This window comes from Aegilops tauschii, chromosome 2 (assembly GCF_002575655.3).
Source record: "Aegilops tauschii subsp. strangulata cultivar AL8/78 chromosome 2, Aet v6.0, whole genome shotgun sequence".
In the NCBI taxonomy this organism is placed as follows: Eukaryota; Viridiplantae; Streptophyta; class Magnoliopsida; order Poales; family Poaceae; genus Aegilops; species Aegilops tauschii.
The window spans coordinates 464,155,266-464,169,342 of NC_053036.3; the positions used below are offsets into that span (position 1 = coordinate 464,155,266).

Genomic DNA, 14,077 nt, shown 5'->3' on the forward strand with positions numbered 1-14,077 from the left:
GGGGGCATGCGGGCGCGGCGAGGCCCGCCGTGGGATCTGGCCGCTGCCTGGGGCGTGATCTGGTAGCAGAAGGGTGGCGCTCCCGTGGCCGCTGCATCCAGTAGCTCGGCGACGCGTTCCAGCAGCGCATCCCGACTGTTCTCCACCAGTCGGCACAGTAGCAGCTCCCGCGCCACCGTGAGTGCAGCCCGCATGTTCGCCTGCTCCCACCGGGTGTGCAGCGCCGTCGTCGTGGCGTGGCTTGTGGCCCTTGCAGCAGCTCGCGCCTGTCTTGGGGTAAGGGTGGACGGCGCCTAGCCGCGCCGCCCGCGCCCCACAGTGTTAGGTGGCGCTCGTGCCGCCTGGAGTGCGGAGTTGAGGGCTTCCTGGGCAGGCGGCGGCGCCCGGGCTGGCCAGGCTGCCCAGTGGTCGGCGTAGGTCGTTGAGTCGCCGGACATCGGAACGGCGGAGCATCGGTGAATCGACTGGCGGGAGAGAGGCTCCGGCGCACCCCTACCTGGCGCGCCAAATGTCGGATTTCGAGTTCCGGCAAAACCCTTAAGGTTCGAACACTGGGGTGCGCGCGAAGATCTCCCCCTCACCGATCACGCCTTCACACACTTCGTGATCTCTAGGCTAGGCACAACGAACTCACAACACACGAGACACAAGATTTATACTGGTTCGGGCTACCGTTGTAGTGTAATACCCTACTCCAGTGTGGTGGTGGTGGATTGCCTCTTGGGCTGAGGAGAACAGTACAAGGGGAAGAACAGCCTCCTGAGGAGAGGTGTTCTTGTGCTTGGTGAACTTGTGGGTGTGAGGATGGAAAGTTGAACCCTCTCTCCTACTGTGGTGGTTAGTCCTATTTATAGAGGCCCTGGTCCTCTTCCCAAATATTGAGCGGGAAGGGATCCCACAACGGACAATTTAAAAGGGGACAGCTAGTACAGTTTATCCGGACAAAAGTAGTCTTCGCCTGCCAAAGGCTCTGGTGGTGACGCCGTCTTGGGCTCCACGGTGACCTCCATCTTGCTGTCCTGCTGGTCTTGGTCTCATTGCACCGATATGGAAACCTTTGCTTGACGCCTCGGTACTCCTCGCATGCGCTTGCCTCCTTAGCACCAAAGAGGAAACAAGGACACTGTGCGCGCTAGCGCCCGCCTGGTCTCGATCGTCATGGCTTGCGTCATGAGATCCTCGCGAGGTTTGTCTTGCCTTGATCTCTCCGCCCCTCGCGAGCCAGCCTAGCGAGGCCGCTCCCGAGGAGGTCTTGCATCGTCCGCCTCGCGAGGCTTGGCCCCTTGCGAGGGTCTTGATTGCTAGCTGTTGAAGATGGGCCGTACGGGCCCACTCGTAGAGCCACGCCGTGGGCCGCAGGCAGGCAAGTTTGGGGACCCCCGTTCCCAGAACGCCGACATCCAGGACTCCGAACAAACTTCGGTCACCAAAACACATAACTCATAATACAAATCGTCATCGAACGTTAAGCGTGCGGACCCTACGGGTTCGAGAACTATGTAGACATGACCGAGACATATCTCCGGTCAATAACCAATAGCGGAATCTGGATGCTCATATTGGTTCCTACATATTGTACGAAGATCTTTATCGGTCAAACCGCATAACAATATACGGCATTCCCTTTGTCATCGGTATGTTACTTGCCCGAGATTCGATCGTCGGTATCATCATACCTAATTCAATCTCGTTACCGGCAAGTCTCTTTACTCGTTCCGTTATGCATCATACCGCAACTAACTCATTAGTCACATTGCTTGCAAGGCTTATAGTGATGTGCATTACCGAGAGGGCCCAGAGATACCTCTCCGATACTCGGAGTGACAAATCCTAGTCTCGATCTATGCCAACTCAACAAACACCTTCGGGGACACCTGTAGAGCATATAAAAATCACCCAGTTACGTTGTGACGTTTGATAGCACACAAGGTGTTCCTCTGGTATTCGGGAGTTGCATAATCTCATAGTCAGAGGAATATGTATAAGTCATGAAGAAAGCAATAGCAATAAAAACTAAACGATCGTAATGCTAAGTTAATGGATGGGTCTTGTCCATCACATCATTCTCCTAATGATGTGATCCCGTTCATCAAATGACAACACATGTCTATGGTCAGGAAACTTAAACATCTTTGATTAACGAGCTAGTCTAGTAGAGGCATACTAGGGATACTATGTTTTGTCTATGTATTCACACATGTATCAAGTTTCCGGTTAATACAATTCTAGCATGTAATAAACATTTATCATGATATAAGGAAATATAAATAACAACTTTATTATTGCCTCTAGGGCATATTTCCTTCAGTTAGGTCTAGGTGTTTCAGAAGTTCATCCAGATTGTCATGTCCCGATCCCGCCGTCTTGGCGAAGTTAATAGCTTGAGGGACCTAGTCCCTGCAACACCACGCTCCGTCTGCCGGCAACCGCGGTGACAGACGAGCGCTCGACAATCGGTAGATAGATAGACGAAAAACCTCATGGGGCGATCAGATCAGCGCTGGAGTACTAAACCCTAGCAGAGAGGGTAACATACTCCAACCGTAATGCCCAGACACAGCTACGGGGCATTGCACTCACGACCCACACAAATCATACACATGCGGAAAAAGGAACAGCGGCTCAGCCCACGACGGAAAACTTACGCGACACGTACATGAACATAAACGGAGCGAGGAACATGCATCTTGGTGCGTCGATCGTGCGGTTAGTAAGTTAGACGAGACATAACTAATGAGAATTAGCAAATCCGTATGAAAAATAGTACTTCTATATTTTGCTCTCTTTTTTGCGAAACAGAGGGAAAGAATAATCTTGAATAGACCGTCGTTTTAGACGTGGTTTTGCGTTCCCACGAAAACCGAAGATGTACAATCGTCGCGAAATTCAATGGGAGTGGCTAAAAGATGGACCCCTATATATTTTAAAGGGGTCAGCCGATCCTATATATTTTAAAGGGGTCAGCCGATTCCTAACTTTCCATCTCAACCGTTGAATCAAGATTCAACGGCCAGGCCTTCATCTTCAACCTCAAAACGGTATGACATTGTTTCTCTTCTTCTTCATCTGTCCATCTCCAGATCCAACCCTTACCGAACCGCCTACCTCCGCGACCGGCTAGCGCACATGCCAGCCTGGCCGCCCCGCCCTTCCGCCGCCCACGGACATCCCTCTGACGGCGAGCCTGCCACCCTACCACCCTAAGATAGATCGTCGGCGAGCCTGTCACCCTCGTCACCGGCTTTTACCTCCAAAAATCAACTTACCCAAATTGTAAATTCAAACGACTTACATTACATATAGCTATTGTGAAATTCAAACTACCTGCGTGTGCGACACAAATATTTCTGCAGGAAAAATATTCCCCCCGTAAGTCCGGAACAGCATTGACGCGGAAATCTCAACGCACAGGCACAGACGTCTCAACGCATCCGAGGAACCCCTCCAAGCTCACCGCCGACGACCCGCGCGGCCCCTCCCAAGCGGCCGCCATCGCGCGCGCGATCACCTCTGCCTTCCTTCTCATCTCGCCGCCCTTCTCCGTCTCCCCCATCACCGTCCCCACGGCGTCGGCCACGGCCCCCATCGCCACCACCGAGCTCTCCATGTTCCCCCGCGCCACCTCCACGCAGACGCCCCACTCCACCACCAGCATCGCGTTGAAGAACTGCTCGGCCCCCAGCGGCCACCCGATCACCGGCACGCCGTGGCACAGGCTCTCGAGGATGGAGTTCCACCCGCAGTGGCTCATGAACGCGCCGGTGGACGGGTGCGCCAGGATCCGCACCTGCGGCGCCCAGCCGCGCACCAGCAGTCCCCTGTTGGCCCCGGCCGTTCGCTCCTCGAAGCCCGCCGGGAGCCACTCCGGCTTGAATCCGTCCTTCGCGTCGAGCCCCAGCGGTGGCCGGAGGACCCAGAGGAACGGCCGCCCGCTGGCCTCCAGGCCCAGTGCCAGCTCCGTCATCTGATCGGCGTTGATGCTGTTCTGCGACCCGAAGGATATGTACAGCACCGAGCGCGGCGGGTGCGCGTCCAGCCACCGGAATATGATGGCATCGTCCTGCGAGGCCGACGGAGTCGTCGGCGCCGCGAGAATTGGCCCGATCGGCCATGGTTGGACGTCGAAGGTCCTCCTGAGCATGTCTAGCCCGGAGGACTCGAGCTCTTGTACAGTGTTGACAAGGACCGCATCGGTCTTGCGGCAAAGCGAGATGACCCGCCGGAAGAAGGCCGTCCAGGGATCGGACCCGGTCGCCGCGAGCATGTACCGCGGGATCTGCGTGCGGTGGAGGACGACGCTGGGGAAATCGGGCAGAGGGAACTCGTCGCCGGCGGCGAGCGTGTGCGGCAGGTGCTCCCACACGGAGAAGAAGACGGCGAAGCCGAAGGCGCCGCCGGTGAGGAAGACCGCGTGGAACGCGCGGTGCGCGCGGGCGACGTCGGCCGTCCAGCCGAAGAAGGCGTCGGCGACGATGCAGACCGGGGACCGGATGCCGGAGACGAACCCTTCGAAGGCGGGGCGGAGGGACTCGGACGCCTGGAAGAAGGTGATGAACTGGTGGACGTGGAGGTCGGCGAGGCAGTCGGTGCCGGGCGGCAGGCCGTGGTCCGCGGGCGCGAACGGGAGCGCTTGGAGGCGGATAGGAGGGTTGGTGGGCGGGAGGGAGATGGAATCGAGGATGCGCGCGGTGGAGACTAGGGTGACGGCGATGCCCGGGCGCCGCTCGTGGAGGAGGCCGGCGAGGCGGAGGAAGGCGGGGACGTGGCCGCGCGCGAGGAAGGGGAAGAGGACGACGTGCGGGTGCTGCCTCCCTGCTTCCTCTGCTGCCATGGTAGTGGTCTGTCTGACCTCTGACGGGTGTCGCTTGTTCGGTGGAGTATAGTGACCCTGGAGGCCTGGACCTTGAGAACCACATTCGTAAGGGCAACTCCCAACGCGCGACGAATTTTGTCCGTCCGCGTGCGTTCGTTTTGGGTCAAAACGGATAGAAACTGCGGCCCAACCCATCGACATAAATGGACCCTATCCGGTTTTCATCCACTCGCGACCTATCTCCGGCCTAAATTTGAGCCCGGTATGCGTCGAGGCGGACATGGCGCATGGCGTGACTCCCACTCTTTTCTCCCCTAACCCATTCGTCGGTGGCACATTCATCTCATTTCCCACTCTCTCCCAAAACCCTTCGCCACCCTGCCCACTCACCATGGCCGACGCGACAAACCCCGTCGCCGCCGCTGTCCCCGCCGTCACGGTTGACGGCGTGGCTGTCCGAGCAGTGGACCATGCAGTCAACGAAGAGGGTTGGCCGGAGAAAGGTTCGCAAGTGTGCCGGTATGAACTACCGTTGGACGCACCGGCCAGGTTTGGACAGACGCAGCCGGACAGCATGCCTTCGACCGACCCAAACGGATAAAAAACGTGAATTGCCCTAAGTTTAGGAAGCTCAGATAAAAATTGCACCAAGGAAGCTCAGATAAAACTCAGTTGAGAGTGTCACAAGTTCAGAAAGACCATGTTGTTCCAGCAAAAGCACATTCATATTCCAACTGTGAGAAATACTAAACCCAAACCTAAGCAAGAGGCACAGCACCACGTCCAGGGAGGAACCCTGGCTGAACTACTCAGGGTTACTGCCTGGACTTGACGGTACCTTCTTCAGAGAGGCTAACATACATACACGATCCCACTGTTATCAGTCAGTATTATTTATCCCACTAGAAAACAATTGACAGAAAGAATGAGTGCATGCTCCCAAGATCCCCATCATAAGCAACAGGGGAAAGGGAGCAACGGGTATTGATTGCCTTTCACTAACTGAACTTATATATATAAATACATCATGAGCTATCCTTCTTCGAAGAACAATCAGAAGTAGGCGACGACGCCAAGCTCACCCGAGCCCTATCTTTCGACTCGCTTAACATAACTACAACATGCCGCATCGGCGGTCTCTCGTACGGCGACAGGTTACTACATAGCAGAGCAATTTTCAAGACCTCGATCATATGATCGACGACGGCTTTATCTTCCAAATCAAGATTACTGTCGAAGATCCCTGGAACCAGAGAATTGTCCCTGATGTAATTTTTGGCCCATGTTACCAGATCACCTCCCAACTCTATCGGTTGCACAGGCGCACGACCGGTTAGCAGCTCCAACAGCACGACGCCATAGCTGTATATGTCAGATTTCTCGGTCACCTTCATGGTGTAGGCATACTCTGATCAAATGAAAAGAACTGGATCAGTACTTTGTTGACCATTCATCGCGTAACTTACATATTCAAGTAAACAAAAAAGCATATAGAGCAAGATAGCAGTGACATGCAAATGGAATTTGCTTTGTAGGATGTGGAGAAAACTTAAGACTCACCTGGTGCAATATAGCCATATGAACCAGCAATTGCAGACATAGACTTTGAGACTGGCATGTCAATCACCTTAGCCAACCCAAAGTCACCAACATGAGCTTCAAAGTTGTCATCAAGTAAAATGTTATTTGACTTGATATCACGGTGGATGATCCGAGGCTTGCAATCATGATGCAAGTATGAAAGCCCTTCAGCTGCTCCAAGGGCTATTGTGAAGCGTGTCTCCCAATCGAGTGAAGAAGAAGATTCTCCGTGAAGTAGCTCTCCAAGGCTGCCTCTTGGCATGTACTCATACAACAGAAGGTTTGCACCCTGGTGATAGATGAAACCGTACAGTTTCACAATGTTACGATGTCTTATCTTTCCAAGAGTCATGATCTCTGCACGGAAGCTGTTGTCGGTGTTGCTTCCTTCCCTGTTAGAAGCCAACTTCTTTACCGCAATTATCTGCCCAGGCTTCAGGACGGCTTTGTACACAGTTCCACAAGCACCCCGTCCAATGACACAACTATCATCAAAATTATTTGTAGCAGAGACCAGTTCCTGAAATGTATACGCATCCTTCGCAGAAACAGGAATGTTAGACCCAGCAGATAGAATTTGCTTGTCTTGCAAAGGGGCTACTGTTTCTAATGGTTTCCTCATATGGTGCAAAAGTATGGCAATAAGAATAAGTGATACTCCTCCAATAATGGCGGCAATAATTGCTATAATCTTGCCCATAGGGCGACTAACCGAGTCGGATGACTGGGAAGAGGAGGGTGACTCAGATCCACACTTGCCAAGTTGTCCACCACAGAGTCCTCTGTTTCCAATAAAGCTGGTCACAACCATATTGTCAAAAAGCGGCACCGGGGGAAGAGTACCGGTGAGATTATTGTACGAGACATTGAGCTGAAGCAAACTTGACAGGTTTACAAATGTATCTGGGATTTCACCTGTCAGGTTGTTATTATTGAGAAACAAACTTTCCAATAATGCAAGACTGCCAAGCTCTGATGGTATATTCCCAGAGAGATTATTATAGCTCAAATTCATGGCAATCTGCAAGCTTGACAGCAGGCCCAGCTCCTTTGGTATTCCACCGGAGAATTGATTGCCACCAATCTGCAGTGCTGTCAAATGTGAAAGTTTACCAAGAATAGGTGGCATCTGCCCAGACAGCCTATTATCAGCGAACGAGAGAAGCTCCAGTTGAGGCAGTCTACCAACTTCATTTGGCAATGAACCTTCAAAGCTATTCTGGCTGAGATCAAGACGTTGCAATGTTGTACAATTGAAGATCTCCAGTGGTATGCTTCCTCCTAGCCTGTTAGATGAGATATTGAAGACAACAAGCTTTGACAATTTCCCTATTTCTCGGGGCAACTCAGATGTGAAATAATTATTTGCAAGGTTAAGCCTCTGCAGAGCGTTGCAATTCCCTATCTGAGGAGGAATAGGGCCATTGAACTTGTTTCGAGCCAGCTCAATTGTTGTCAAATTCACCAGATTGCAGAGATCAGTGGAGAAGCTTCCTGTCAGACTGTTGTCACTGAGACGAAGCTGCACCAAGGATTTACAGCTGGTGATTCTGTGAGGTATGTTTCCAGTCAACTTGTTAGACCCCAGATTCAACAAAATAAGGTTTGACTGCCTACAAAGATCTCGAGGTATCTGCCCTGTAATGTTGTTGTTTGAGAAATCCACCACCCACAGTCGACTGTAAATGCCAAACCTTGGAGGTATGTCCCCTGATAGCATATTGTTGAAGAGTTGCAACTGGATTAACTTGGTCATGTACTGAAATCCGGCTGGAATTGGGCCAGTGAGTGAATTGATGGAAAGATCAAGCTTGCTCAAGTTCCTCAATCCACACAACTCACTAGGAATAAAGCCAGTAAGCTGATTCTGGAAGAGGTAGAGTAGATACAACCCTGGTATGTTGCCTAACTCCTTTGGTATCCCTCCCGTTAAGAAATTCTCTGAAAAATCAACCTCTTCTGCGAAAGAAAGCTTCCCAATTTCAGACGGAATGGTACCATTTATTGAATTCCTGTAAAGATATAGCTTCTCAAGATAAGTAATGTTCCCAATTGTTGCAGGTATAGGACCAACCAGATCATTATCATAAAGGGCAATTGTCCTGAGATTTGTACAATTCCCAATCTCTGGAGGAATGGGGCCAGAAAGCTGATTTCCCCACAGGATTAGGTCTGTCATGAGACCCAACCTCCCAATCTCTTTTGGCAAAGGCCCTTCCAACTTGTTCTGCGCAAGACCAAACACGGTCAGGTTACGGCATTCACCTATCTCGGCAGGAATGCTGCCAGATATAAGATTCTGTCCCAGCCGGATAGTCTTGAGGTGCTTGAGCTTGCCGACAGAATGCGGTATAGAACCGGAGAGATTGTTACTGTACCCCACCAAGTCCTGAAGCGATGACATGTTACCAATCTCATCAGGTATTGGACCATGGAGCCTGTTATTGCACAGATTGCATCCGATCAGCAGGTCCAGCTTCCCGAGCTCAGGGGGGATTGTACCGTCAAAATTGTTGTTATTCAAGTTGAGCAACACCAGTTTTGAGCAATTCCCAATCTCAGCAGGGATAGTACCAGAGAACTCGTTGAAGGACAAATCGAGGCTAGTCAGCTCGGTAAGACCGCCGATGCCCGGGCCGACGGTGCCCGACAGGTTCATGTTGCTGACGTTGAGAGACACCACTGCTAGCCTCGACGACGACGAGGAGGAGCAGTTGACACCACTCCACGCGCACGGCGATGGATCCTTGGGGTTCCAGTTGTCAAGGTGGTGGTAAGTGTCAATCATCTGGCTCTTGAGCGCCAGGAGAAGCCAGCCCTCATGGTTGAGCCCCTGGCAGCCAGAGGCCAGCAGAAAGACCAGCACCACACCTAGTTGCAAACCCCAGGACGCGGATGCCGTCCCAGGGTCCATGCTATCTTCACTTCGCAGATCAACCGATGCTCAGAGCCGAACAAGGAGCAGAACAGCTGCTATAATCTTGTGCATCTCCGCGGCTTGCAGACTTCCTGGAACAGAATGCAAGCAGAGAATTGTGAGAACATGCCGCAAATGAAATGCTTCTGTTCTGGAAAGATTCTAACAGCATAACTATCTGCAGGATACTAGTACTTCTTGTTTGATTTGCCTTCGTTTTCAGAGAAATGGACACAAGGACAATCCAGGACAGGAATGAAAGCTATGGTAGTACTACTGAGCATAACTAAGAATCGAATTCGGGAGCAAACTGAGCAACTCCAAATCAAGAATCTAGCACCGGGAAGAATCGCTGAAAAGCGACAAGAATCGAATCACACGCCTGAAAATAATGCTTACTCGGTCAGGACCAATCGAGGAACCCGGAACAGGAGTAGCCGGCTACCAATCCCACCATATTTGCAGAAAAAGATGGAACACCCAATAAGAACCGTGGAGGGACCGCTGTGACACCCTCAAATCGCGGGAGGCCCCGGCCCCAGGAACAGCACCGCCGCGCACCACCACCGCCGAAACAGATCTGCGAGCAAAAGGAGCGGGCCTTTCACTCCGCCTAGAGCGAGCGAGCGAGCTGCGCGCAGTAACTAACGCCACCCCCACCACCCGCAACCACGAACCAGCACAGGAAACAAACAGCACGGCGCACCGGTGGGCTCAATAATGCGGACGCACGCACGCACGCACGCAACAAGAGCGATGGAGGAGGCCTTCCAACTCACCGCGTTTTCCGCCGCGCTTCTGCCACGCCCAGTCCCGCCGCCGGGGAGGCTGCGCTCTGGCGCCGACTCACTGCCGCCCCGGGCTAAGAGCAATGAATGGGCGATGTAGATGCGCCGCCGCGGAGTAGAGAGAGAAGAGAGGAGGAAGTGGTGTGGTGACGGCAAGAGAGCTAGCTAGCTAGGGGGGAGGGGGAGAGGTGATGGAGGTGGTGGTGGTAGGGGAGGAGGGAGGGGGGGTGGAGAAGAAATTGGGTCGGGCCGCGGACGGGAGGAAATGGCAGGCAAGCACGCTCGCGAAGCGTAGCAATCGCGGGCGGTCCCTCTCCCTCCCTCGATCTAGCCAGCCTCGGTCCCTTTGCTTTCCCTTCCCCCTTCTCTTTGCTTTGCTTGCTTTGGCTCGAGCTTGCTTTTCGTCCTAATCCGGGCGGGCCCACCCGGCACTTTTAGGCTGGGCTCTCGCGGAGTAGTCTTTAATTTCTCTTGTTTGCTTCTGGCTTTTAATTTGGGTGCTGGGGTTTGGAGCTAAGTGCTAGGGTAGGAGCGCGTACGTGTACTGATAAGTAGGGTAGGCAGGTGCCCTGCTGCAGCGGCGACGACGGATGTTCTGGAGCCGCTGGTTGGTTTGGGAGAACAGTGCTGGTTATCTGTCACTCCAGAAAAAGGAAATACTATCACTAATTGTAGTTTGGTGGTGACAAAATAGCGCTAATTATACGTCTTCCATGCGTGTCTCTACGGATTAGCATGGGAGCTGATTGGTTTTTTGTCCTGTCATGGGTGATGGATGGATGGATGGCTCACGGTCACGGGTGAGCTCAGCCGCTGCGTCGGAACACGGGCTGCTGGCCGGCCCTGTGCATGTCGACACACGGAGAAAGGCAGATGCGCACGCTTGCGACCACGACGACGAAAGCATCGCGTGTGCGCGTGATCAGATGCCCCGAGTTCGTTCGTTCGTCCGTCCTGCCCAACGCCGTGCATTTTTCTTCCCGGTCATTGGAAGTTCGCCGGCTCTGGTCCGTTCTAGTACCACTAGCCACCAGGTTGGTTTCACCGTCGCTGGAGTAGCAGCGGTCGTCGTACTCCTACCTGGCCTTGGGGTGCGCGAGCGAGAGGGGGGATCGCGCAAAAAGGATGTGCTCCTTTACGTGCGTGCGAGTGCGAGCAATGCAGCTATCTAGGTAGGGAACCGCTGCGTGGAGTTGCACGGACGGGCCGGGGTGCCTTCTACTTTACTCACCCTGCTCTCATTTTTTCTTTTCTTTTCTTTTCTTTTCTTTTCTTTTCTTTACCTGGGCCTGGATGGATGGTTGATCGATCAGTGCCAGTGCGACGTCGGGGGACTGAGGCAGGCAGAAACCGCGGGAATCCGCCCCGCGACAGCTGCCTGCATGGGTCGGCGTTTCACGTGCACGGCCAACTGCGCCGTGCGTGGACTCGAGGCTCTGTTGCCAGCCCACAGAGAAGCTCCTCTCCACTTCGCCTTGCCCGAGTTTCCCGGCGAAAGGCGACCATTTCTATGAACCGAGCAGCAACGATGCCTTTGCCCGCTCAAGTTCAAACATGACACGCCCTCCACCTTAAATGAAATTTATCTTTCTGATTTGATCCGCATCTGGTCTATAGTAAAAAAAAACGTAAGCATTTGAGTATTGTACCTGGGCTAGCTCAACAAAATTCGCCTTCTCGCAACAAAAGAAAGTCGTCTATCCCAATACAATTTTCTTCGAGGAATAAGATGTTTGTTATGTCAGCACCTTTGACACACCATTCGCTGGAAGCCGGCTCCGAAACCCTATAGTATTCAGTTCAGTAAACATGCCTATCCTTTGAAAGAACGGATCAAATCATGGGATAACTTGAGCACTCTGACTTCCCTTTATTCTGGGGAAGAAAGTCTCCGGGAAGACCAGAGCATCGGTTCCAGATCAATTGAATATGTCCATAGGTTTCATACACACGTTTCGGTAAACATTTCTTTTCTGGCTGGTATCATGACTTTGTAATGCGAGAACTCAACGGTATAATTATAAAGGCCGATCGAGACAAGCATCCGATCGCCGCGTTCAAATTCGTCTCTTCGGGAGAACGTGAGATCAAGCGCTGAGCAGCACAGGCGAGAGAGGAGGGATGGAGAAGGACGGGCCACAGCTCAGCGAAGTGGCCAGACGGTAGTGACGGTGCTAGGCTAGCTGCTAGCAGGTTGCAATGGGAACAGGGGTAGGATTGGCACGGGGAAGATGGTTGAATAGTGCTGCTTTTTCTTCTTCTGTAGTATACTACGAGAGCAAGAACTGTTGCGTGTCTTACGAGTGACGCGGACAGGGCCTGCTGCATGCGGATGGCCCGTTTGTCATCCTCTGCTGTCATAACCCGAAAGGTGCACGCTTTGTAGAGTGCATGCGCACGCACTTTTGTCTCGCCCGTGCGTTTCACCACCAGGAGACGCGACGATCTTTGTACTTTACTTTACAAAGGTACAATCACGATAATGGAAAACGTTTACGATGTTCCCCTCCCCTCAAAAGAAAAAAAAAAAAGAGTTTAGAGCATCTACAGTTGGGCGTCCAAGCCAGCTTCAAACGCTCGAGCAGCCCGCTCAGTCACGTAAATCTGATCCAGACGGACACCTCAAACAGGTTTCAAACGTCCGGACTGACCGGCACCCCTCATATCCAGTTCAAATATAGGGCGGATATGGGGGCGCCCGGACGCGTCCGCCACGTAGGACTGACGATGGGGTCCCACGCGGGAAATGCCTAGAAACCCGACGGTCCGATGGACGCCTCCACCATCGCCACGGTGTGAACGTCGCTTGGCGCCGCTCCGTCGACTGCCGCCCCCAACCCTAGCCCATCCACCTCCTCCCTCTCCGCGCCGCCACGCGAGCCCATCTGCCTCCTCTCCCCCGCTCTCCACCCTGTCCGGCATCGCCATGGTCTGACGCAAAGATCACAACGTACGCTATGCTCACACCGGAGCACCGGAGGCATATCGTAGAGGTGATCTAGGCGAGGAGAGGCGAGGTGCACCGCCCGCATTGTTGTCGGTTTGCCTTCGGACTCGCTGGAGACGGAGAAGGAGGAGGGAGAGCAGCTACCGGAGCCGATGAAGGTGCCGGATCCTGAGGAGGAGGAAGCGGAGCAGCTTGCTCTGGGGTTCAACATGGCGGAGGTGGAGTTCGCCGTCGCCCAAGCCGCGGAGATGGCGGAGTAGCAGGTCATGGATGGAGGCTTGTGTGGAGGCGAACCGGCAGGAGCAGGCGGCGTCCGACGCGCTCTTCGCCAAACTCGACGCGGATATAAAGAAGGAGGAGGCCGGAGCGGAGCAGTCGGAGACGCCGGAGCTGCAACTGCCGTTCATGTACCCGGAGCCGGGCACGGAGATCGTTGACATCTCCAATGAGGAGTAGCTAGATCATCTTTTTTTTTTCATGTTTTTATACGGATATAAGAATTTACTAGTATAAGATGTCGGAATGGAATTCTGTTAATTTGAAGAGCGTTTGAGGCGTTATATTTGTCATATGCGGCAGTAGGCTGCAGATGCTCTTACGATGCCAAAAAGTCGAGAGTTTTAGCAAAGAAACTGTCCAGCTTAATCAACAGATCAAATTACGGAGGATCCTTGCGTAATCTATCCAGCATCCCGTGGTCCTGAGTCTACCTACTTTACCGAAACGGACCTAACTCTTCTCTTCCGGCTCTTCTCATGAACATTATTATACTCTTGCAGCAGCGAGATAGATAGACTCTTTCTTTCCCCTGAAAAGAACGTGCAATCAATCGGAGAATCGTCTTCACCCCTGGCTCCACACACCGGTAATTAACAAGCGATCTCTGCCGGATCCTCGATCGTAACCCGTCATCACTGTAGGAAACGATAACGCGCGCGGGGAGAGGAGTGGGAAGGAAGCAAAGCAAGAATCTCGATCTTGCGCCGAGACCGAGGGCCTGTTACAAGTGGCCAAGGGGACGCCTACGTGCT

General features: G+C 53.1%; 1 protein-coding gene across 1 annotated transcript; it reads right to left on the bottom strand.

Annotated features, from left to right (window-relative positions):
• Nucleotides 1-3,242: 3,242 nt before the first annotated feature.
• Nucleotides 3,243-10,439, bottom strand: LOC109781720 (uncharacterized). Its single transcript, XM_020340319.4, has 4 exons — nt 10,091-10,439; nt 6,374-9,403; nt 5,896-6,221; nt 3,243-5,023 (listed from the first exon to the last, which is right to left on the bottom strand). Exons 2-4 carry the CDS (start codon nt 9,306-9,308, stop codon nt 3,401-3,403), a joined length of 4,884 nt encoding a protein of 1,627 aa, XP_020195908.2. The 5' UTR covers nt 9,309-9,403; nt 10,091-10,439; the 3' UTR covers nt 3,243-3,400.
• Nucleotides 10,440-14,077: the final 3,638 nt, after the last annotated feature.

What these genes read in the sequence shown, in the direction of transcription:
- LOC109781720 (XM_020340319.4), bottom strand. Translation starts at nt 9,308, where the DNA reads ATGGACCCTGGGACGGCATCCGCGTCCTGGGGTTTGCAACTAGGTGTG. An exon ending in ATATGGCTATATTGCACCAG is followed by an intron (nt 6,222 to 6,373) that starts GTGAGTCTTAAG and finishes TCATTTGATCAG; the next exon opens with AGTATGCCTACACCATGAAG. An exon ending in AGTCGAAAGATAGGGCTCGG is followed by an intron (nt 5,024 to 5,895) that starts GTGAGCTTGGCG and finishes AAAACCGGATAG; the next exon opens with GGTCCATTTATGTCGATGGG.